Below are 24,158 nucleotides of genomic sequence, written 5' to 3'. Positions count from 1 at the left end.
GGGGGAAGTCCAGCCGGGAGTTTTCCTGCCGGATTCTCAATGGGGTCAGTTACAACTGAATCTCATGGCTTCTCGACTCGTTACCTTGGAATTTCAGTCTTGCATACTTAATTCCTCTATTTAATTTTTCTTCTTAGTCTTAGCTCGAGCTAAGAAGAAAGAGGCATCAGTGATTCCCTTTTCACCAGCGTGGCTGTAGGATTGGTATGCAGTCCTGGTGGACGTGTCTCTTCCTCCACCTGGGAATTCCGTAGGGGAAGAACATTCTACTTCAAGGACCCTTCCTTTATCCAAGAATGGTTTGTCTGTAGCGGACTACTGGAAGATGGAAGTTTTATTTCATCCAAGCGTAGATTAGGTATTGATCAGTGAGTTTTACCTGCAGGCGACTAAGGATTTTCGTCAGTCTTCTGCATTGTTTGTAGTTTTCTCAGGAAAATGTGAGGGACAAATAGCTACGGCTACTTCTCTTTCTTTTTGTCCGAAGAGTATGATACTTTTTGCGTATGAGACTACTGGACAGCAGCCTCCAGAGAGAGTTATGACTTATTCCACAAGGGTTGTTGCTTCCTCATGGGCATTCGAAAATGAAGCTTCTGTAGAACAGATTTGCAAGGCTGCAACTTGGTCCTCTCTTCACATTTTTTCAAAATTCTACAAATTTGACACTTTTGCCTCGGCTGAGGCCGCTTTTGCGAGAAAGGTGCCTTCCCGTTTAGGTTCCCTATCTTCTACCTCCCGTATCATCTGTGTACTCTAGTTTGGGTATTGAATCCCATTAGTAATTAAGATGATCCGTGGACTCATCGTGTCATAAAAAAGAAAATTTATGCTTACCTGATAAATGTATTTATTTTTTAACACGATGAGTCCATGGCCCACCCCATTCTTGTAAGACAGGTTGTTGGTTATTTTAAACTTCAGACACCTCTGCACCTTGGTTTTTCCTTTTGTTCTACTAGATACGACGAGTCCACGGATTCATCCTTTACTTGTGGGATATTATCCTCCTGCTAACAGGAAGTGGCAAAGAGCACCACAGCAGAGCTGTCTTTATAGCTCCTCCCTTGACTCCACCCCCGGTCATTCTCTTTGCCTATACTAAGTAATAGGAAGGGTAAAGTGAAAGAGGTGATAAAATGTTAGTTTTTATTTTCTTCAAGCAAGACTTTTTTATTTTAAATGGTACCGTTGAGTGCTATTTTTTCCCAGGCAGCAGATGGATGAAGATTTCTGCCTGGAGACTGATGATCTTAGCAGTTGTCGCTAAGATCCAGAGTAGTTCCCACAGAATGGCTGAGGAGTACTTAAGAAACTTCAGTGTGAGGAACGTTTTTCATGCTACAAGCATTGAGGTATGTTCAGTCAATTTTTTCTGGAGAGACTGTGTTATTTCAGAACTGGCTGACAGTATTCCCATAAGGGAAGGGTAAGCAGTAATCCTACATGTGAAATAGAAGGGTATTACTGGGACCTGTATTTTTTGGGCTGAATAAAATGGTTGACACTGATGACATGTTTGTTGGGCAAACGATTTTATGTTTGGAAGGCAATTAACGTTTTTTTGTGTAAAGCAAACGTTTTTATTTTTGATGGCAATGGAGGGTGCACATGGCTCTCTTTTAGACCTGGGTATATGGAAACCCACATAGCTAGGTTTTAGACCGCTTTATAGCGGTTTTTGCAAGGCTGTGAGATATCGATGTAGATGGACGGGGCCTAATTTCGCGCCTCAGTTGCGCAGTTGAATTCCCCATGCAAGCAGCAAGCTCCAGCTCCGGTGGGCCTCAAAGGAAAGATTTGGCCTAATCGAAGTGTTAGAGTGATTTTACAGACCCCTGAGGGCAGGTAGGTGCCACAGCAGAGCTGTGGCGAGGTGCAGGGGGTTAATTGGTTAATTTCATAACGTTTTTTGAATAACGTTTTTGTCCATTAAGGGTTAAGCATTCCTTTTCTTGTGGTGCAATCTTAGCAAGATTAGACACATATATACAAAATTTGGGATAATTATATCATTTTAGAGCAGTTTTGGAAAAATTGTACGCTTATTTTTTTCTCTTAAAGGCGCAGTACCGTTTTTCAGATTGTTATTTTTTTCACTAAATAAAGTGTTTTCAAGCCTGTTTGTGGTCATTACTAGCCTGTTTTGACATGTCTGACATTGAGGAAAGCCAATGTTCCATGTGTTTAGAAGCTATTGTGGAACCCCCACTTAAAATGTGTACCTCATGTACTGAAAGGGCCTTACATTGCAAAGAACATATTTTAGCTGATAAAAGTATGTCTCAGGATGATTCTCAGTCAGAAGAGAATCAGGTTATGCCATCTACTTCTCCCCAAGTGTCACAACCTTTAACGCCCGCCCAAGCGACACCTAGTACTTCTAGTGCGTCTAATTATTTCACCCTGCAAGATATGGCTGCAGTTATGTCTACTACCCTTACAGAGGTATTATCTAAACTGCCAGGTTTACAGGGTAAGCGCAGCAGGTCAGGTATTAGAGTAAATGCTGAGCCCTCTGATGCTTTATTGGCCATCTCCGATGTACCCTCACAGTGTCCTGATTTGGGGGTGGGGGAATTGCTGTCTGAGGGAGAGCTTTCTGATTCAGGAAAGATGTTCCCTCAAACAGACTCAGATGTGACGGCCTTTAAGTTTAAGCTTGAACACCTCCGCTTGTTACTTAGGGAGGTTTTAGCGACTCTGGATGATTGTCACCCTATTGTCATCCCACCAGAGAAATTGTGTAAAATGGATAAATATCTAGAGGTCCCTACTTACACTAATGTTTTTCCAGTCCCTAGAAGAATTTCGGACATTGTTACTAAGGAATGGGATAGACCAGGCATTCCGTTCTCTCCCCCTCCTACTTTTAAGAAAATGTTTCCCATATCTGACATTCGTAATTCGTGGCAGACGGTCCCTAAGGTGGAGGGAGCTATTTCTACCCTGGCTAAGTGTACAACTATACCTATTGAGGACAGTTGTGCTTTTAAAGATCCTATGGATAAAAAATTAGAGGGTTTTCTAAAGAAATTGTTTATTCATCAGGGTTTTCTTCTACAACCTCTAGCGTGCATTGTTCCAGTAACTACTGCAGCAGCTTTTTGGTTTGAGGCTATAGAGGAGTCTCTTAAGATTGAGACCCCATTAGATGATATTTTGGATAGAATTAAGGCTCTCAAGCTAGCTAATTCTTTTATTACAGATGCCGCTTTCCAAATGGCTAAATTAGCGGCAAAGAATGCAGGCTTTGCCATTTTAGCATGTAGAGTGTTATGGCTTAAGTCTTGGTCTGCTGATGTGTCATCTAAATCCAAGCTTTTAGCTATTCCCTTTAAGGGTAAGACCCTATTCGGGCCTGAACTAAAGGAGATCATTTCCGACATTACTGGAGGTAAAGGTCATGCCCTTCCTCAGGACAAGACAGTTAAAATGAGGACCAAACAGAATAATTTTCGCTCCTTTCGAAACTTTAAAGGTGGTCCCTCTACTTCCTCCTCCTCCTCCTCCACCAAGCAGGAGGGGAACTTTGCACAATCCAAGTCAGTCTGGAGACCTAACCAGACCTGGAATAAAGGTAAACAGGCCAAGAAGCCCGTTGCTGCTACCAAGACAGCATGAAAGGGCAGCCCCCGATCCGGGACCGGATCTAGTAGGGGGCAGACTTTCTCTCTTCGCTCAGGCTTGGGCAAGAGACGTTCAGGATTCCTGGGCATTAGAAATTGTGACCCAGGGGTATCGTCTAGAATTCAAGGATTCTCTCCCAAGAGGGAGATTTCATCTTTCACGTTTGTCTGTAGACCAGACAAAAAGAGAGATGTTCTTACGCTGTGTAGAAGACCTATATACCATGGGTGTAATCTGCCCAGTTCCAACATTACAACAAGGGCAGGAGTTTTACTCAAATCTGTTCGTGGTTCCCAAAAAAGAGGGAACCTTCAGACCGATTTTAGATCTCAAAAGTCTAAACAAATTTCTCAGAGTCCCATCGTTCAAGATGGAGACCATACGAACAATTTTACCAATGATCCAGGAGGGTCAATATATGACCACCGTGGATTTGAAGGATGCGTATCTTCACATTCCTATCCACAAAGATCATCACCAGTTCCTCAGGTTCGCCTTCCTGGACAAACATTACCAGTTTGTGGCCCTTCCTTTCGGGTTGGCCACAGCTCCCAGAATCTTCACAATGGTGCTAGGGTCCCTTCTGACGGTTATAAGGCCGCGGGGCATAGCAGTGGCGCCCTATCTGGACGATATTTTGATTCAGGCGTCAGCCTACCATCTAGCCAAATCTCACACAGACTTTGTGTTGGCTTTTCTAAGAACTCACGGGTGGAAGGTGAACATAAAACAAAGTTCACTAGTTCCTCTCACAAGAGTTCCATTCCTAGGAACTCTGATTGACTCGGTAGACATGAAAAATTTTCTGATGAAGGTCAGAAAATCAAAGATCTTAACTACTTGCCGAGCACTTCATTCCATTCCTCGGTCATCAGTGGCGCAGTGTATGGAGGTCATTGGGTTAATGGTAGCAGCAATGGACATAGTTCCGTTTGCTCGCTTGCATCTCAGACCACTGCAGCTGTGCATGCTCAAACAGTGGAATGAGGATTATGCGGATTTATCTCCTCAGATAAATCTGGATCTAGAGACCAGAGACTCTCTTCTTTGGTGGTTGTCACAGGATCATCTGTCCCAGGGAATGTGCTTCCGCAGGCCGGCATGGGTCATAGTGACGACGGACTCCAGCCTCTTGGGCTGGGGTGCAGTCTGGAATTCCCTGAAGGCTCAGGGTGTGTGAACTCAGGAGGAGTCCCTACTACCAATAAATATTCTGGAACTGAGAGCAATATTCAACGAGCTTCAATCGTGGCCTCAGCTGGCTTCGGCCAAATTCATAAGATTCCAGTCGGACAATATCACAACTGTAGCATATATCAATCATCAAGGGGAAACAAAGAGTTCTCTAGCAATGATAGAGGTTTCCAAAATAATTAGATGGGCAGGGACTCACTCTTGCCATCTATCAGCAATATATATCCCAGGAGTGGAGAACTGGGAAGCGGATTTTCTGAGTCATTAGACTTTTCATCCGGGGGAGTGGGAGCTCCATCCGGAGGTGTTTGTGGCATTGATACATCAATGGGGCACACCGGAATTGGATCAGATGGCATCTCGTCAGAATGCCAAACTTCCTTGTTACGGGTCCAGATCAAGGGATCCTCAAGCAGTACTGATACATGCTCTAGCAGTACCTTGGTCGTTCAACCTGGCTTATGTGTTTCCTCCTTTTCCTCTCCTACCTCGTCTGATTGCAAGAATCAAACAGGAGAGGGCTTCGGGAATATTGATAGCGCCTGCGTGGCCACGCAGGACTTGGTATGCAGATCTGGTGGAAATGTCATCTCTGCCACCGTGGAAACTGCCACTGAAACAGGACCTTCTCATTCAAGGTCCGTTCCAACATCCAAATCTAATTTTTCTGCAACTGACTGCATGGAGATTGAACGCTTGATTTTATCTAAGCGGGGATTCTCTGAGTCGGTCATTGATACCTTGATTCAGGCTCGAAAACCTGTCACTAGGAAAATTTACCATAAGATATGGCGTAAATATCTTTATTGGTGCGAATCCAAGGGCTACTCATGGAGTAAGATCAGGATTCCTAGGATTTTGTCCTTTCTCCAAGAAGGATTGGAGAAGGTATTATCAGCTAGTTCCTTAAAGGGACAGATTTCTGCTTTGTCAATCTTACTACACAAGCGTCTGGCAGATGTCCCAGACGTTCAGTCGTTTTATCAGGCTTTAGTTAGAATCCAACCTGTGTTTAAACCTGTTGCTCCGCCATGGAGTTTGAATTTAGTTCTAAATGTTCTTCAAGGGGTTCCGTTTGAACCCATGCATTCCATAGATATTAAACTTCTATCTTGGAAAGTTTTGTTTTTAGTTGCTATCTCTTCTGCTTGAAGAGTTTCTGAGCTTTCTGCGTTACAATGCGACTCGCCTTATCTATTCCATTCTGATAAGGTGGTTTTGCGCACTATACCTGGATTCCTTCCTAAGGTTGTTTCAAATAAGAATATTAATCAGTTAATTGTTGTTCCTTCTCTATGTCCTAGTCCTTCTTCTAAGAAGGAGTGTTTGTTACATAACTTGGACGTGGTTCGTGCCTTGAAGTTTTACTTACAAGCGACCAAGGATTTCCGTCAAACATCTTTTCTATTTGTTGTATATTCTGGAAAGTGTAGGGGTCAAAAAGCTACGGCTACCTCTCTTTCTTTTTGGCTGAAAAGCATCATCCGTTTGGCATACGAGACTGCTGGACAGCAGCCTCCTGAAAAGATTACAGCTCATTCTACTAGAGCAGTGGCTTACACATGGGCTTTTAAAAACGATGCTTCTGTTGAACAGATTTGTAAGGCTGCGACTTGGTCCTCCCTTCATACCTTTTCCAAATTTTACAAATTTGATACTTTTGCTTCTTCTGAGGCTATTTTTGGGAGAAAAGTTCTTCAAGCAGTGGTGCCTTCTGTTTAGGTATCTGTCTTGTCCCTCCCGTTCATCCGTGTCCTGTAGCTTTGGTATTGTATCCCACAAGTATGGATGAATCCGTAGACTCGTCGTATCTAGTAGAAGAAAAGGAGAAACTAAAAGGTGCAGAGGTGACTGAAGTTTTAAACACAAAAATATAATCTGTCTTAAATTGACAGGGAGGGCTGTGGACTTGTCGTTTTGTAGAAGAAATCAATTTATCAGGTAAGCATAAATTTCCTTTTTCTTCCTATACCTTCGGTCGAATGACTGGGGGGTGGAGTCAAGGGAGGAGCTATATAGACAGCTCTGCTGTGGTGCTCTTTGCCACTTCCTGTTAGCAGGAGGATAATATCCCATAAGTAAAGGATGAATCCGTGGACTCTTCATATCGTAGAAGAAATCAATTTATCAGGTAAGCATAAATTTCCTTTCTTTCCTTAACTTCGATCAAATGACTGAAGTAGGAGGGAAGGGAGGCGCTATTTAACAGCTTTGCTGTGGTGCTCTTTGCCGCCTCCTGCTGACTAGGAGGTGAATATCCCACTAGTAATTAAGATGATCCGTGGACTCATCGTGTCAAAAAAGATATACATTTATCAGGTAAGCATACATTTTCTTTTAAATCAAAGACAGCAAACTAAATGATGCACTTTTATTGCAATATTTGTATACATTAAATATGGCCGTTTAAACATTAATGATTCAGGTAGTGCATTTAATTTTAAGCAGCTTAAAGCATAAAGGGGCACAATTCAGATATAGCATACTATTTTAAACAATCTGAATCATAAAAGAGAAATTTGGGGGTTTCATATCCCTTTAGTTTTTTATGGCAATAGTGTTTGCAAAGTGTATAAAAAACATTGTTGCTTCCGTAGATTGCTAAAGACACATGCACGCTCCCATCAGCCTTCCTAGGTTTACTCTTTAATAAAAGATACCAAGATATAAAAGTGAATTCGATAATAAAAGTAAACTGGAAAGTTGTTTAAACTTGCATTCTCTAGCTCAACCACCAAAGTTATGTGTAATTTTAACTTTACTGTCCCTTTAAGAAACAATGGCCTAGATTTAGAGTTGGGCGGTAGCCGTCAAAACCAGCGTTAGAGGCTCCTAACGCTGGTTTTGGGCTACCGCCGGTATTTAGAGTCAGTCATTAAAGGGTCTAACGCTCACTTTCCAGCCGCGACTTTTCCATACCGCAGATCCCCTTACGTCATTTGCGTATCCTATCTTTTCAATGGGATCTTTCTAACGCCGGTATTTAGAGTCGTGGCTGAAGTGAGCGTTAGAAATCTGACGACAAAACTCCAGCCGCAGAAAAAAGTCAGTAGTTAAGAGCTTTCTGGGCTAACGCCGGTTTATAAAGCTCTTAACTACTGTGCTCTAAAGTACACTAACACCCATAAACTACCTATGTACCCCTAAACCGAGGTCCCCCCACATCGCCGCCACTCGATTACATTTTTTTAACCCCTAATCTGCCGACCACCACCTACGTTATACTTATGTACCCCTAATCTGCTGGCCCTAACACCGCCGACCCCTATATTATATTTATTAACCCCTAACCTGCCCCCCACAACGTCGCCGCCAGCTACCTACAGTAATTAACCCCTAATCTGCCGTCCGCAAAGCGCCGCCACCTACGTTATCCTTATGTACCCCTAATCTGCTGCCCCTAACACCGCCGACCCCTATATTATATTTATTAACCCCTAATCTGCCCCCCTCAACGTCGCCTCCACCTGCCTACACTTATTAACCCCTAATCTGCCGAGCGGACCGCATCGCTACTATAATAAAGTTATTAACCCCTAATCCACCTCACTCCCGCCTCAATAACCCTATAATAAATAGTATTAACCCCTAATCTGCCCTCCCTAACATCGCCGACACCTAACTTCAATTATTAACCCCTAATCTGCCGACCGAATCTCGCCGCTACTGTAATAAATGGATTAACCCCTAAAGCTAAGTCTAACCCTAACACTAACACCCCCCCCTAAGTTAAATATAATTTAAATCTAACTAAATAAATTAACTCTTATTAAATAAATTATTCCTATTTAAAGCTAAATACTTACCTGTAAAATAAACCCTAATATAGCTACAATATAAATTATAATTATATTATAGCTATTTTAGGATTTATATTTATTTTACAGGTAACTTTGTATTTATTTTAACCAGGTAAAATAGCTATTAAATAGTTAAGAACTATTTAATAGCTAAAATAGTTAAAATAATTACAAAATTACCTGTAAAATAAATCCTAACCTAAGTTACAATTAAACCTAACACTACACAATCAATAAATTAATTAAATAAAATACCTACAATTATCTACAATTAAACCTAACACTACACTATCAATAAATTAATTAAATATAATATCTACAAATAAATACAATGAAATAAACTAACTAAAGTACAAAAAATAAAAAAGAACTAAGTTACAAAAAATAATTTTTTTTTTACAAACATTAGAAAAATATTACAACAATTTTAAACTAATTACACCTACTCTAAGCCCCCTAATAAAATAACAAAGCCACCCAAAATAAAAAAATGCCCTATCCTATTCTAAATTAAAAAAGTTCAAAGCTCTTTTACCTTACCAGCCCTGAACAGGGCCCTTTGCAGGGCATGCCCCAAAGAATTCAGCTCTTTGCCTGTCAAAAAAACACATACAATACCCCCCCCCAACATTACAACCCACCACCCACATACCCCTAATCTAACCCAAACCCCCCTTAAATAAACCTAACACTAAGCCCCTGAAGATCTTCCTACCTTATCTTCACCATACCAGGTTCACCGATCCGTCCTCGGAAGTCTTGATCCAAGCCATTCTATTGGCTGTTCCGATCAGCCAATAGAATGCGAGCTCAATCTGATTGGCTGATTGGATCAGCCAATCGGATTGAACTTGATTCTGATTGGCTGATTCCATCAGCCAATCAGAATTTTCCTACCTTAATTCCGATTGGCTGATAGAATCCTATCAGCCAATCGGAATTCGAGGGACGCCATCTTGGATGACGTCATTTAAAGAAACCGTCATTCGGCGAGTAGGCGTCGGTTGAAGAGGTTGGATCCGCGTCGGTTGGAAAGAAGATGGCTCCGCTCCGCTCCAGAAGAAAGAAGATTGAAGATGCGGCTTGATAGAAGACTTCATCCCGATGATGGACTTCCGACTTCAGCCCGATGATGGAGTTCTTCAGCCGTCGCTTGGATCCAGACTTCAGCCCGAGGATGGACGTCACTCTTCAGCCCTCCGCTTGGGCTTGGATCAACACTTCCGAGGCTTGGATCAAGACTTCCGAGGACGGATCGGTGAACCTGGTATGGTGAAGATAAGGTAGGAAGATCTTCAGGGGCTTAGTGTTAGGTTTATTTAAGGGGGGTTTGGGTTAGATTAGGGGTATGTGGGTGGTGGGTTGTAATGTTGGGGGGGGGTATTGTATGTGTTTTTTTTTTACAGGCAAAAGAGCTGAATTCTTTGGGGCATGCCCCGCAAAGGGCCCTTTTCAGGGCTGGTAAGGTAAAAGAGCTTTGAACTTTTTTTATTTTAGAATAGGGTAGGGCATTTTTTTATTTTGGGGGGCTTTGTTATTTTATTAGGGGGCTTAGAGTAGGTGTAATTAGTTTAAAATTGTTGTAATATTTTTCTAATGTTTGTAAATATTTTTTTATTTTTTGTAACTTAGTTCTTTTTTATTTGTTGTACTTTAGTTAGTTTATTTAATTGTAGTTATTTGTAGGTATTGTATTTAAATAATTTATTGATAGTGTAGTGTTAGGTTTAATTGTAGATAATTGTAGGTATTTAATTTAATTTATTTATTGATAGTGTAGTGTTAGGTTTAATTGTAACTTAGGTTAGGATTTATTTTACAGGTAATTTTGTAATTATTTTAACTAGGTAACTATTAAATAGTTATTAACTTCAGGGAGTGCAGAATTATTAGGCAAATGAGTATTTTGTCCACATCATCCTCTTTATGCATGTTGTCTTACTCCAAGCTGTATAGGCTCGAAAAGCCTACTACCAATTAAGCATATTAGGTGATGTGCATCTCTGTAATGAGAAGGGGTGTGGTCTAATGACATCAACACCCTATATCAGGTGTGCATAATTATTAGGCAACTTCCTTTCCTTTGGCAAAATGGGTCAAGAAGGACTTGACAGGCTCAGAAAAGTCAAAAATAGTGAGATATCTTGCAGAGGGATGCAGCACTCTTAAAATTGCAAAGCTTCTGAAGCGTGATCATCGAACAATCAAGCGTTTCATTCAAAATAGTCAACAGGGTCGCAAGAAGCATGTGGAAAAACCAAGGCGCAAAATAACTGCCCATGAACTGAGAAAAGTCAAGCGTGCAGCTGCCAAGATGCCACTTGCCACCAGTTTGGCCATATTTCAGAGCTGCAACATCACTGGAGTGCCCAAAAGCACAAGGTGTGCAATACTCAGAGACATGGCCAAGGTAAGAAAGGCTGAAAGACGACCACCACTGAACAAGACACACAAGCTGAAACGTCAAGACTGGGCCAAGAAATATCTCAAGACTGATTTTTCTAAGGTTTTATGGACTGATGAAATGAGAGTGAGTCTTGATGGGCCAGATGGATGGGCCCGTGGCTGGATTGGTAAAGGGCAGAGAGCTCCAGTCCGACTCAGACGCCAGCAAGGTGGAGGTGGAGTACTGGTTTGGGCTGGTATCATCAAAGATGAGCTTGTGGGGCCTTTTCGGGTTGAGGATGGAGTCAAGCTCAACTCCCAGTCCTACTGCCAGTTTCTGGAAGACACCTTCTTCAAGCAGTGGTACAGGAAGAAGTCTGCATCCTTCAAGAAAAACATGATTTTCATGCAGGACAATGCTCCATCACACGCGTCCAAGTACTCCACAGCGTGGCTGGCAAGAAAGGGTGTAAAAGAAGAAAATCTAATGACATGGCCTCCTTGTTCACCTGATCTGAACCCCATTGAGAACCTGTGGTCCATCATCAAATGTGAGATTTACAAGGAGGGAAAACAGTACACCTCTCTGAACAGTGTCTGGGAGGCTGTGGTTGCTGCTGCACGCAATGTTGATGGTGAACAGATCAAAACACTGACAGAATCCATGGATGGCAGGCTTTTGAGTGTCCTTGCAAAGAAAGGTGGCTATATTGGTCACTGATTTGTTTTTGTTTTGTTTTTGAATGTCAGAAATGTATATTTGTGAATGTTGAGATGTTATATTGGTTTCACTGGTAAAAATAAATAATTGAAATGGGTATATATTTGTTTTTTGTTAAGTTGCCTAATAATTATGCACAGTAATAGTCACCTGCACACACAGATATCCCCCTAAAATAGCTAAAACTAAAAACAAACTAAAAACTACTTCCAAAAATATTCAGCTTTGATATTAATGAGTTTTTTGGGTTCATTGAGAACATGGTTGTTGTTCAATAATAAAATTAATCCTCAAAAATACAACTTGCCTAATAATTCTGCACTCCCTGTATTTAATAGCTATTGTACCTGGTTAATATAATTACAAAGTTGCCTGTAAAATAAATATAAATCCTAAAATAGCTACAATATAATTTATATTGTAGCTATATTAGGGTTTATTTTACAGGTAAGTATTTAGCTTTAAATAGGAATAAGTTATTTAATAATAGTTCATTTATTTCGTTAGATAAAAATTATATTTAACTTAGGGGGGTGTTAGGGTTAGAATTAGCTTTAGGGATTAATACATTTATTAGAATAGCGGTGAGCTCCAGTCGGCAGATTAGGGGTTAATGTTTGAAGTTAGGTGTTGGCGATGTTAGGGAGGGCAGATTAGGGGTTAATACTATTTATTATAGGGTTATTGAGGCGGGAGTGAGGCGGATTAGGGGTTAATAACTTTATTATAATAGCGGCGCGGTCCGGTCGGCAGATTAGGGGTTAATAAGTGTAGGCAGGTGGAGGCGACGTTGTGGGGGGCAGATTAGGGGTTAATTAATATAATATAGGGGTCGGCGGTGTTAGGGTCAGCAGATTAGGGGTACATAGGGATAATGTAAGTAGCGGCGGTTTACGGAGCAGCAGATTAGGGGTTAAAAAAAATATGCAGGTGTCAGCGATAGCGGGGGCGGCAGATTAGAGGTTAATAAGTGTAAGGTTAGAGGTGTGTAGACTCGGGGTACATGTTAGGGTGTTAGGTGCAGACGTAGGAAGTGTTTCCCCATAGAAAACAATGGGGCTGCGTTAGGAGCTGAACGCGGCTTTTTTGCAGGTGTTAGGTTTTTTTTCAGCTCAAACAGCCCCATTGTTTTCTATGGGGGAATCGTGCACGAGCACGTTTTTGAAGCTGGCCGCGTCCGTAAGCACCGCTGGTATCTAGAGTTGCAGTGGCGTTAAATTATACTCTACGCTCCCTTTTTGGAGCCTAGCGCACTGAAAACCCAGCCATTCTGTGAACTCTAAATACCAGCGGTATTTAAAAGGTGCGGCCAGAAAAAAGCACGCGTAGCTAACGCACCCCTTTGGCCGCAAAACTCTAAATCTAGGCGAATGTTTTTTCCCCTATCTTCAGTATTTTGAGTGCAGTTGGTGAGGTTGTTATTGTTGCTATTAGTTATTTTAGTATAGGCCACCATTTCATTCTGTTTCTCTAGAGAGAACTAAATTGGTATTATGGCCATTTATGAACACTGCTTTTATAGAAGTGTAAGGCCATATTCTTTTTTTTTTTTTTTTAAGGCAAGGGTGAGGTTTGTGTAAAGATTTGTTACATCCATCTTCTCCCCATTTGATCTGCCTCAGGTGGAGGATGAGACGGTTCTGTGCAACATACCCTACATGGGAGATGCAGCCAAAGAGGAAGATGAAACCTTTATTGAGGAACTGATTAATAATTATGATGGGAAGGTCCACGGGGAAGAAGGTAGATAATTTTTGTTTTAAGAAGTTTGTTATTGAAAATATATCGATTGGCTGTTCATGCTGTTGATTTAGACCCTGCTAAAGTAAAGATGATAAAAAAAAAACATTAAGTGCTATTATTTCTTTCATGTAATTGGCAAGAGTCCATGAGCTAGTGACGTATGGGATATACAATCCTTCTAGGAGTGGCAAAGTTTCCCAAACGTCAAAATGCCTATAAATACACCCCTCACTACACCCACAATTCAGTTTTACAAACTTTGCCTCCTATGGAGGTGGTGAAGTAAGTTTGTGCTTGATTTTTATGATTTCTTCTGTGATAAGTGCTTCTAAGCATTCTGAAGCCCAATTCCTCTCAGAGTACAGTGTTTGTAAGAGGGATGAGTATCGCCTATTGATTTTATGGTTTTCCTTGTGGGAAATCTTTTCAAGGGTTCTGTTATCGGTCGTAGGGATTAATCTCCTACCTCCCTTTTCAGATCGACGATATACTCTTATATACCATTACCTCTGCTGATAGCTTTCAGTACTGGTTTGGCTACGGAGGTGGTGAAGTAAGTTTGGGCTAAGATTTCTATGTTGATATGCGCTTCTCAGCATTTTGAAGCCCTTTTCTTTTCAGAGTACTGTGAATGTCAGAGGGATGTGAAGGGAGTATCACCTATTGAATGCAATGGTTTTCCTCACAGGGATCTATTTCATAGGTTCTCTGTTATCGGTCGTAGAGATTCATCTCCTACCTCCCTTTTCAGATCGACAATATACTCTCATATTCCATTACCTCTACTAATAACTGTTTCAGTACTGGTTTGGCTATCTGCTATATGTGTATGGGTGTCTTCTGGTAAGTATGTTTTTATTACTTAAGACACTCTCAGCTATGGTGTGGCAGTTTATGTATTTATATGAAGTTCTAAATATATGTACTGTATTGTACTTATATTTGCCATGATTCAGGTTTCAGTATATTTCCTTTTGCAGACTGTCAGTTTCATATCTGGAAAATGCATTTTTTTAGAAAAATGTATTTCTTACCTGGGGTATAGTCTTTTTTCAATTGACTGTCATTTTCAAATTCGCGGGCAGAATTAGGCTCGCGAGGGCACAAAATGCTAAAGTTTATTGCATTATTCTTGGCACGAGATTTTTTGGCGCGAAGTTACGTTCGTTGTTGCAAATTTGTAATTTCCGGTGTCTTTGACGCCGAGTCCTTTCACATGGTTGCGTCATCTATGACGCGAGTATGTCGTTTTCGGACTTTTTGGCGCCAAAAAATATTTTTTTTGTTTGTTGTGCGTCATACTTGGCGCCAAATATTTTCATTATATAAGACCCCACTGGCAGCCATTTTACTCACCTCTCTTGCTGACTTTGGTGCATTCTGGGAGATGCTGCTCACTTCCTGAACTTCCTTTTATGGTCAGACTGGTTTACATCATCCATGTGAGACAGGATGCAGTCTCAGAATTGTGATGTCATCACTTATTATTTAAAGGGCCTTTGTTCAGTATGCTTTGCCCTTGCGTTGTGTCAGACCTGTTTGTAAGAGCTCCTGTGTATTACCTGGCTGTCTGACGTCCCTCCTGGTTCCTGATCCCTGGCTTGTTCCGGACTCTGCCATTCTCCTTGTTCCTGATTCCGGCTCGTCTGACTACTCGCATTGGCTCCTGACTCGGCTTGTCTGACTACCAGCAGTTTTGACTCCTGGCTTGTTATTTGACTTGTGGACTTTTTATTATTTTTTGCTATTAATAAAGGTGTGATTATTTTTGCACTTCTCGTCTCAGTCTGATTCCTGGCACCCTGACATTACACAAGGGCCATGAATCCTGATGGTGCTTATAAACCACCTTTACCTGCCATAATTTCCAGGATGGATGAACAGGATCACCGCTTGGATCAATTTGCACTAGCCCTGCAAACCCTGCTGACTTGCACTGCACATTTGGACCAAAGTGTCCCGCAAGTTATGGCTGCTCCTGTTTCCACTGATGCACCTAGTCCTACCAGGAGCTTGTCCGGGTCTGCACCTCTACTTCAGCGATATGGAGGCGATCCTAATCAGTGCAGAGGGTTTTTGAACCAGGTGGGCATTTACTTTGAGATGTTACCTCAGGCGTTTCTCTCTGACAGAGCTAAGGTGGGATTTCTCATCTCGTTACTCTCGCCTGGGCTAATCCCTTGTGGGAGACTAATAAACCTGTGATTTCAAATTACCCTGAATTTGTGGCCTCCTTTCGAAGGGTATTTGATGTTCCAGCTCGCTCCTCCACTGCTGCTAAACGACTCATGTCCATTCAGCAAGGTACAAGATCTGTTGCTCAGTATACCATTGAGTTCCGTACGCTTGCAGCAGAGGTAGGCTGGAACAATGAAGCCCTTGTTGCCGCCTTCTTTCATGGGCTCTCTGATGCGATTAAAGACGAAGTTGCTGCCAGAGATTTACCAGAAGATCTTGAGGCATTGGTGTCTTTTTTTGATCCTAATTGACATCAGACTAAGTGAGAGGCCTTCTTTCAAGGAGCGCTTGCGGAAGCCTCCTGTACCGTTGTCTCCTACGTGTTCGTTCCCACCCATGCCTCCCTCTCCTTCCATGCCTCCTGGTCCTGAGTCAGCAGGTACTACTGAGCCGATGCAGTTGGGATTCACACATCTCTCCGCGGCAGAGAGGGCCTTTAGGAGGAGGGAGGCGCTCAGCCTCTATTGTGGGTTACAGGGCTACCTTTTGAAGTCTTGTCTTACATGGCCGGGAAACGCTCACACCTAAGGTCCTGTCAGGGGCAGACCTTAGGTGGTTTATCCTTGTCCCCGGAACCGCTAAAGGAGAAACCTTTGGTCACTGTTGTCCTTTCTTGGGTGGACTCCTCCATAGTCACCCAGGCTTTTGTTGACTCCGGTGCTGCGGGCTATTTCATTGACAGTGCTTTTGTATCGTAGCACTCCATTCCTGTTTTGCCTCGGTCCGTTCCGCTTGCTATTGAGGCCATTGATGGGAGGCCCCTTCAGCCCGCACTTGTTACTCACGAAACCGCTCCGTTGTCCATGGCTTTTGGGGCTCTCCATTTTGAAACCCTCCAGTTCCAGGTGATAAACTCTCCACATTTTCCGGTTGTTCTGGGTTATCCCTGGCTCCAAAAGCACAATCCCAGTCTCGACTGGCGCAGGTCCGAAATTTTGTCGTGGTCTCCGCAATGTATTTCCACTTGTCTTAAGAAACCAGTTAAAGTCTTGTGCACTTCTTAAGTATCTCAATTGCCAGAGGAGTACCAAGAGTTCCTAGATGTTTTTTACAAGGTGCGTGCCGGTACGTTGCCTTCTCACCGGTCTTACAATTGTGCCATAGACCTGCAACCCGGAGCCATTCCTCCTCGGGGCCGGGTTTACCCTCTGTCTGTTGCAGAGAATTGTGCTATGGAGGAGTATGTTTCCGATGCTCTGTCGCGGGGGATCATCCGCAAATCCTGCTCTCCTGCAGGGGCTGGCTTCTTCTTTGTGAAGAAAAAGGGTGGTGAGTTAAGACCATGCATCGATTATAGGGGTCTTAATCGTCTTACCATTAAGAATGCTTACCCTCTATTGATTGGAGTGTATCTATGGTTTAGATTTTTAGGTAAAGTTAAAGATTGAATTTTGCACTTATATGAGTATAATAAGCACTATTAGAAGCACTTTATTTAAGGCATCTCTTTTTTGGTGTTAGTCATTAATTAAATTAGTACATTTATTAAGTTATAAGTAATATAGGCACAGCTTGATATACATATCTACCCACAAATAGAGGCTGAATATCATAGGAAATATTTCCGATTCAGCTTCTCTTTTTTTCTCACGTTACCTAGGACTACAAATTTTCATAAAGTCGAAGGTTAGCACCATAGGTAGTTAGAATTTTAGGTAAATTTAAAGATTAAAATTACACATATATGAGCAACATAAGCCCTACTAGAAGCACTTTGTTTAAGATTTTTCTTTTTTGGTGCTAGCTATTAATTAAACTAGTACACTTATTAGAACTGTAAGCACTATAGACAGCTCCTTGCTATATATATTCACTCACAATCATTAGTAGCTGTATTTCATAGGAATTATTCTTGATTTAGTTTCTCTTTTTTTTCTTTTTTTTTTTCACATCAACTAGGTCTTTAAATCTTTACAAAGTTGAGCTATGGCACCATAAGAAGTATAGCGGATTTTTTTTTTCTGTGTGACAGGCAGAAATTAAACTAATACAAACAACAGTAGTTTACGCACCATAACAAATATCCTATTTAAACTAAGGTGGTAGATCTGCAAATCTGGAAGCCGGGACAGGAGTAGAGTTGTAATTTCCAGAAGTCTCATACTAGATAGCACACTAGGTTTGAAACTTTTTAGAGCTTAGGTTTAATTTAGAACGCTCTTTTTTTTTTTTCTTCTGTGTTGCGCAAGCAGTTTTTGTACCCAATAAGAGGTTCATGGACAGATATATGCTCCAAAAGAGCTCACCTTCCAATATGCCCCCTAAGCCAAAGGACAAGAAGGGGAGTAGCAGGACGCTGGACTCCAGCATTGATACACCTCTAGAAAAATGTCCCACTAACCCAATGGGTTGTAATATGGCAGTATTCGCAGCCGAGGTTGCTAAAATCCTGACCCCTCAATTTGATTCGATTAAATCTGAAATTAGGAATGAGATATCAAATCTTACAATCTGACAGTTTTCCACAAGATTGGATGAAGCTGAAAACAGAATCTCTAATCTAGAGGATAGGCTTAATATACAGGTTCCTATTATAGACATGCATAACAAAACAATCACAACATTACAAGCTAAGATTGAAGACCTTGAGGATCGTTCAAGACGTAACAATTTGAAAGTGATAGGCCTTCCTGAATCACCAGAATTTCAAGATCTGATGGCCTTTGTGTCAACAACATTACCTCAGGCTTTGCAGATTCCAGCTCCTGCTACTCCCTTTCAGATAGAGAGGGTCCATAGGATAGGGTATCGCAGAGAACTCAACGAGGGTAATAGACCAAGGCCGGTGATATTCAAATTTATTAATTTTCAAGATAAGATGTTATATCTTAAGTAATACAGAAAATGAAATCCTTTTGTACTAGGTTCTCACAAGTTACTAATTTTTCAAGACTTCTCATCAGAAACCTTGTCCAAAAGGAGAAACATGTCTTTTTTCTATGGCAGGTTACAGAAGGAAAAATACAACATCAAACTGATTTACCCCGCAAAGCTAGTTGTAATGAGAGAGGGCATTTCTCACACACTAAATAATGTTATGGAAGCTGAGACCTTTTGTAGAGATGCGGGGGTACCATAAATTAGGAACGCCAGAAATGGTGGTTGGTTTTTGCGCAAATGGAAAAGATGTATCCCCAGCCAAGGGATTTTGTATTTGTTTTTGGTGCCTTTATGTGACTTTTTTTTTGTGACTTTTTTTTTTTTCCTTCTTCTTCTTTTTTTTTTTTCTCTATTTTTTTCTCCTGTCTTCTCCCTCCTTTTCGCTCCCTCACGTCTGGTCTGTCTGTCCTCCAACCACCACCAACATGATGATGGAAATAAGATTTGATGGACCCTAAATTTAACTTATTGTCCTGGAACGTGGGGGGCATAACCTCCCCACTCAAAAGGAAATCTATAATAAAATACCTGGGGAAATTTAATCCTGATATAGTTTTGCTTAAGGAATTACATTTTAAGCCCCCAGAAATTCCTAAAATTAAATCCAAGTGGGTTGGGGAGGTTGTTGCCGCCCCGTTTTTTTCTAGAAAGAGGGGGGTGGCCATCTTGTTGAATAAGAATTTGGAATATCATATAGATAACATTGAAGCAGACCCCGATGGTCGATTTTTAATTCTGGAAATTGAGATTAATAAGATACACTATATAATATGTAATATCTACGGGCCTAACCAAATTGATCACAATTTTTGGGCTTCCTTAATAGTGAAGCTACATAGATTTATAGGGCGGAACTTAATTATTGCGGGAGATTTTAACTTACTTCCAGACTCCACGCTGGATAGTCTTAAGATTGCTTAAGATTGCTTAATACTAGATGTAGGAATGTTCGGATTTTTCAAAAGCTTTGCTCACATCTAGGCCTGGTTGATATATGGCGGGTACAGAAACCAGATGTTCGGTTATTCACATGTATGTCACAGGTCCAGCAAGCATTTTCCAGGATTGATTACTTCCTTATTTCAGATTCTCTCCTCAGATGGAACTGGGTCCCTAAAATTGAGGATATCATAATTTCTGACCACGCTGTCATCTCACTGACATGTAAACCGGTCTGGTAGCAACCACATTTTTTTTCCTAGATATTTAAGCAATAATACTAGTTTTCAAAACTGGCTACGACTGAAGTGGGTTGATTTTTATAAGAATAACGAAAACTATTTAGATAAAATTGAGGTGTTTTGGGAGGCCTCTAAGGCTGTTCTATGAGGGGAGATAAAATCCTATATGGCATACTGGAAGAAGAAATGTAGTCAGGTCGGTAGGCAGCTTGCTAACCAAGTGAAAAATGCCTACAGAGCATATATTAACAACCCCTCTAAACATTGTTGGGAGATATATACGAGGGCGAAGGCACTGCGAGATATACACATCAAACAAAATAGTGCCCAAGAAGACCTTAGATTAAAAGCTATTTATGGAGGACATACAGGGAGATCGGCTAAGTTTTTAGCTAGACTAGCTAAATCCTCTCCGAGACATGCAATTTCTGCCATTAAACAAGGTGCAACTAGGTATACCAGTCATCCTGACATCGAAAGAGTATTTTTTGAATTCTTCCAAGATCTGTATAAGCCAGAGTCTCCAAACTTAGTAAAGAAAAGAGAATTTTGGGAAAGGATTAAGGTTCCAAAACTATCATTGGAAGCTAGGGATTCTATTAATACTTCCATCACTGAAGAGGAGATTGTAATAGCAATCAAACATGCCAGTCCAAACAAAGCAGCTGGGCCGGATGCATTTCCGATTGAATTTTATAGAATTTTACAAACGCAGGTGTCACCAATATTGAATAAACTGTATAATCTTTATTTTTCAGAAAATACTAGATGCTCTCTGTACTTTGCGGCAGCAAATATCTCACTAATTCTCAAAAAGGGTAAGGATCCTGAGTTACCCAGTTCCTACAGACCGATATCAGTCCTCAATACCGACTATAAGCTTTCAGCGGCTATTTTAGCCAACCGTTTGAAACCATGTATCGGAGACCTAATTCACAGGAACCAATCGGGATTTATGAGAGGTCGGAAACCGGTGAGAAATATGAGGAAACTGCTAGTACTTATTGAGTCTTATTGGAACAGATATACGACTTCTAGCTCCCGCAAGACTGTAGATAAAGCCATGTTAACCGTTGACGCGGAGAAGGCCTTCGATCGGGTCAGCTGGGATCATTTGTTCTTCTCCCTAGACCAATTCGGTCTGTCAGGGTTTTTTAACAACTACTTTCGGTTAATCTATAGTGCCCCTACATCGGCGTTTGTGGTTAATAATGTTATATCTCAACGATTTACCTTGTGTAGAGGAACCAGACAGGGCTGCCCACTCTCCCCCCTGTTATTTAACATCAGTTTGGAGCCCTGGCTATATTATTGTGCCAGGAGTTGGCGGGCATCCCATTGGCAGGCGAGAAATTAGTCCTGCTTTTATACGCTGATGACCTGCTCCTATTTTTATCTAATCTTCAGACCACATTACCAATTTTGCAAGATATTATTCAAGACTTTGGTGAGGTCTCAGGGTATAAGGTTAATACCACAAAATCAGAACTAATGTGGTTGTATAAAAACCTACACTTACCATTGAGCACCCGTTTTTGGAAGTCTCACAAATTTCATACTTAGGCCTACGACTATCGAGAAATCCGTCGGAGTGGTATAACACAAATTATGTGTACTGCCTGGAGCAATGCTGTATAAAAGCTAGGTGATTGGATTTCGTTACCCATATCTCTATCTGCTCGAGTAGTATTGATTAATATAGTAATTTTTCCTAAATTTTTGTACATCTTGCAGAATATTCCGTTGTTTCTACATAAGAAGGATATTGCTATATATATAATAGAGCCTGCTCTAGATTTTTGTGGAAAGGGTCCAAACCGCGGATCGCTTGTCAGCGACTCATGAATACCAAATTGGCAGCGGGTCTTGCGCTTCCCAATATCCAGGTCTATAATCTAGCTATTATTGCTAGATTTGCGCTGGATTAATTAACGGAAAAATATCAAATTTCCTCATTCATTTGGGAATCGCGGCTGGTGGCTCCTTTTCATTTGAAGGCTTTACTTCATTGCCCGTTGACTTCACTCTCCTCAAATATATTTTATCTATCTATGTTTAGAAATGTCATAGTGGCATGGCAGAAATTGTGTGCTGATCTGGATTGCTTTGCCATATGTATCACATTATCTACCTATTTGTGGTAACCCCAACTTTAGCCCTGGGCTGTCAAATCAGGTGTTCAAGGATTGGGAATTAAAAGGTCTGAAATCCATGAGTCAGATCCTGGGAACTACAGGGTATCCAATAACCTTTGCAGAATTAGCAAATAATTTTGACTTAGGTGCTCGCGAATTCTATGCGTATCTTCAAGTCAGACATTATCTTCAAGAGCTACTCAAAAGTCATGGAAAAAATTGGTCATTAGGTGATTTACAGGCCAGGATAAATAATTATGCATCAGGACTGTATGCAATCTCTTCATTATATTTACTTATAATTCAAAAATCTTCTAGCGTACAGGTCAGTTACATGATAGCAAAATGGTCTATTCAATTTCCGGAAATAGATGAACAGACTATTATCGGAAGTTTCAAATTAGTTCAACAAAGTTGGGTTCCAACTTTGTGGAGAGAGTCCCAGATCAAAATAGGTCTTCAGAGGTATCTTACTCCGGGAATCTTATCCAAATGGTATAACTCAAGCATCCCCTGTTCTAGATGTTCAGCAATAGATGCAGACTTATTTCACTGCCTCTGGGCTTGTCCCAAAATTTTTCAATACTGGAAGAAGATAACTTATTGGATGAATGCAATCCTACACTTGGATCATGCATTGAATCCCATAGAGATTTCTTGGTGAAATTCCATGGTATATCAAAAAATTATAGTCTTATAAATACAATCATATTAACGGGACATAATCTCATTCTTAAACTATGGAAGGCGCGTGAAGTACCCAAAATATCCCATTTTAAAAAGGCCTTATTGAGTCAGTTTACGACAGAACAATTTAATATACCCTATCCACAAGGAGAACATCTACCTTAATTTTTTAAGAAATGGGAAACGTTTGTTATATCACTTCCTTTGGCATGCCAAATAAAAGTGATCAAACGATTTTGTGAGTCTGAGTTTATTCTGACAAACATATAGCAGGCCGCTTTCCTGGAAGTTGGGTGGAGGACATCGGGTGAGTGGTGGGGGGATGACAGGGATGTGGGCGGGCGGGGCGGATTGTGAGAGCTTTTTTTTTCTTTCTTTTTTTTTGCCTGGTTTTGTTGTCGTCTGGTTTAGTTTTTTTTTTTGTGTGTGTGTGTTTGTTTGTGTACTGATTTTAGGCTCTTATTTGCTATAGAACAAAGAAAGTTTAAAATAAAAATGGGAAAGCAAAAAGTTACACTTATATGACACTGTAACGTATTTGGTTGACTTGCACGTATTAACGGAATTGTCGTAAAAATATTCTTGTCTTTGACTCTGCTGTACCTATATATACTTTATATAATTATGTGCTGTATAAGATTTTAATTGGTTCTTGTGATTTTCTGTATCTTTCCTATGTTATAAATAAAGTGTTAAAAAAAAAAGAATGCTTACCCTATTCCGCTCATTACGGAACTCTTTGACCGCCTCAAGTGAGCTACGGTCTTTACTAAGCTTGATTTGAGAGGAGCGTACAATCTCGTTAGGATCAAGGAGGCCACGAATGGAAAACAGCATTTAACACCAGGAGCGGGCATTATGAGAATCTTGTAATGCCCTTTGGCCTATGTAATGCTCCTGCTGTTTTCCAGGAATTTATTAATGATGTCCTACGAGATATGTTGAAACAGTGTGTTGTTGTGTACTTAGACGACATCCTCATACACTCACCCACACTTGAGGCTCATCGTTCTGATGTAACACGGGTTCTTCAGAGACTACGTGAGAACGGCCTGTTTTGTAAACTTGAGAAATGTGAGTTCCATCAGACTCAAGTAACCTTTCTAGGTTATGTTATCTCCATTGCAGGGTTCTCCATGGATCCTGACAAGTTATCTGCAGGGGCCTCGCCCAGTTGGTCTTCGGTCTATTCAACGTTTTTTGGGGTTCGCCAATTACTATAGAAAGTTTATTAAAAACTTTTCTTCTTTGGTCAAACCTATCACAGACATGACCCGTAAAGAGAATGATCCACTCCATTGATCACCTTCTGCAATTAAGGCCTTTGATAGTCTTAAGACTGCCTTTGCTGCTGCTCCAGTTCTGGCTCATCCTAACCCTGTCCTGCCTTTCGTTCTTGAGGTCGATGCGTCTGAGACTGGAGTAGGTGCTCTCTTGTCTCAACGTCCTACACCTGATGGTTCCTTGCATCCGTGTGGTTTCTTCTCTAAGAAATTGTCTCCAGCGGAGTGTAATTATGAAATTTGCGACAGGGAATTACTGGCGTGCCAGTGCTCATTCTTAC

The 24,158-nt window shown here is 41.0% G+C and overlaps 1 protein-coding gene across 6 annotated transcripts in view; it reads left to right on the top strand.

The window, feature by feature from the left end:
• Positions 1-24,158, top strand: part of EZH1 (enhancer of zeste 1 polycomb repressive complex 2 subunit) — a 485,968-nt gene that overhangs the window by 107,989 nt on the left and 353,821 nt on the right. For all 6 annotated transcript variants that reach the window (XM_053699400.1, XM_053699426.1, XM_053699407.1 and 3 more), the window contains one exon: positions 13,353-13,473. In XM_053699400.1, coding sequence (XP_053555375.1) covers positions 13,353-13,473 — 121 coding nt within the window. The remainder of the gene's footprint in view (positions 1-13,352; positions 13,474-24,158) is intronic.

Source organism: Bombina bombina, chromosome 1, assembly GCF_027579735.1.
Source record: "Bombina bombina isolate aBomBom1 chromosome 1, aBomBom1.pri, whole genome shotgun sequence".
Classification (NCBI taxonomy): Eukaryota; Metazoa; Chordata; class Amphibia; order Anura; family Bombinatoridae; genus Bombina; species Bombina bombina.
Note: the sequence above shows the minus strand (reverse complement) of the source record. Positions and strands in the feature narration are given on the sequence as shown.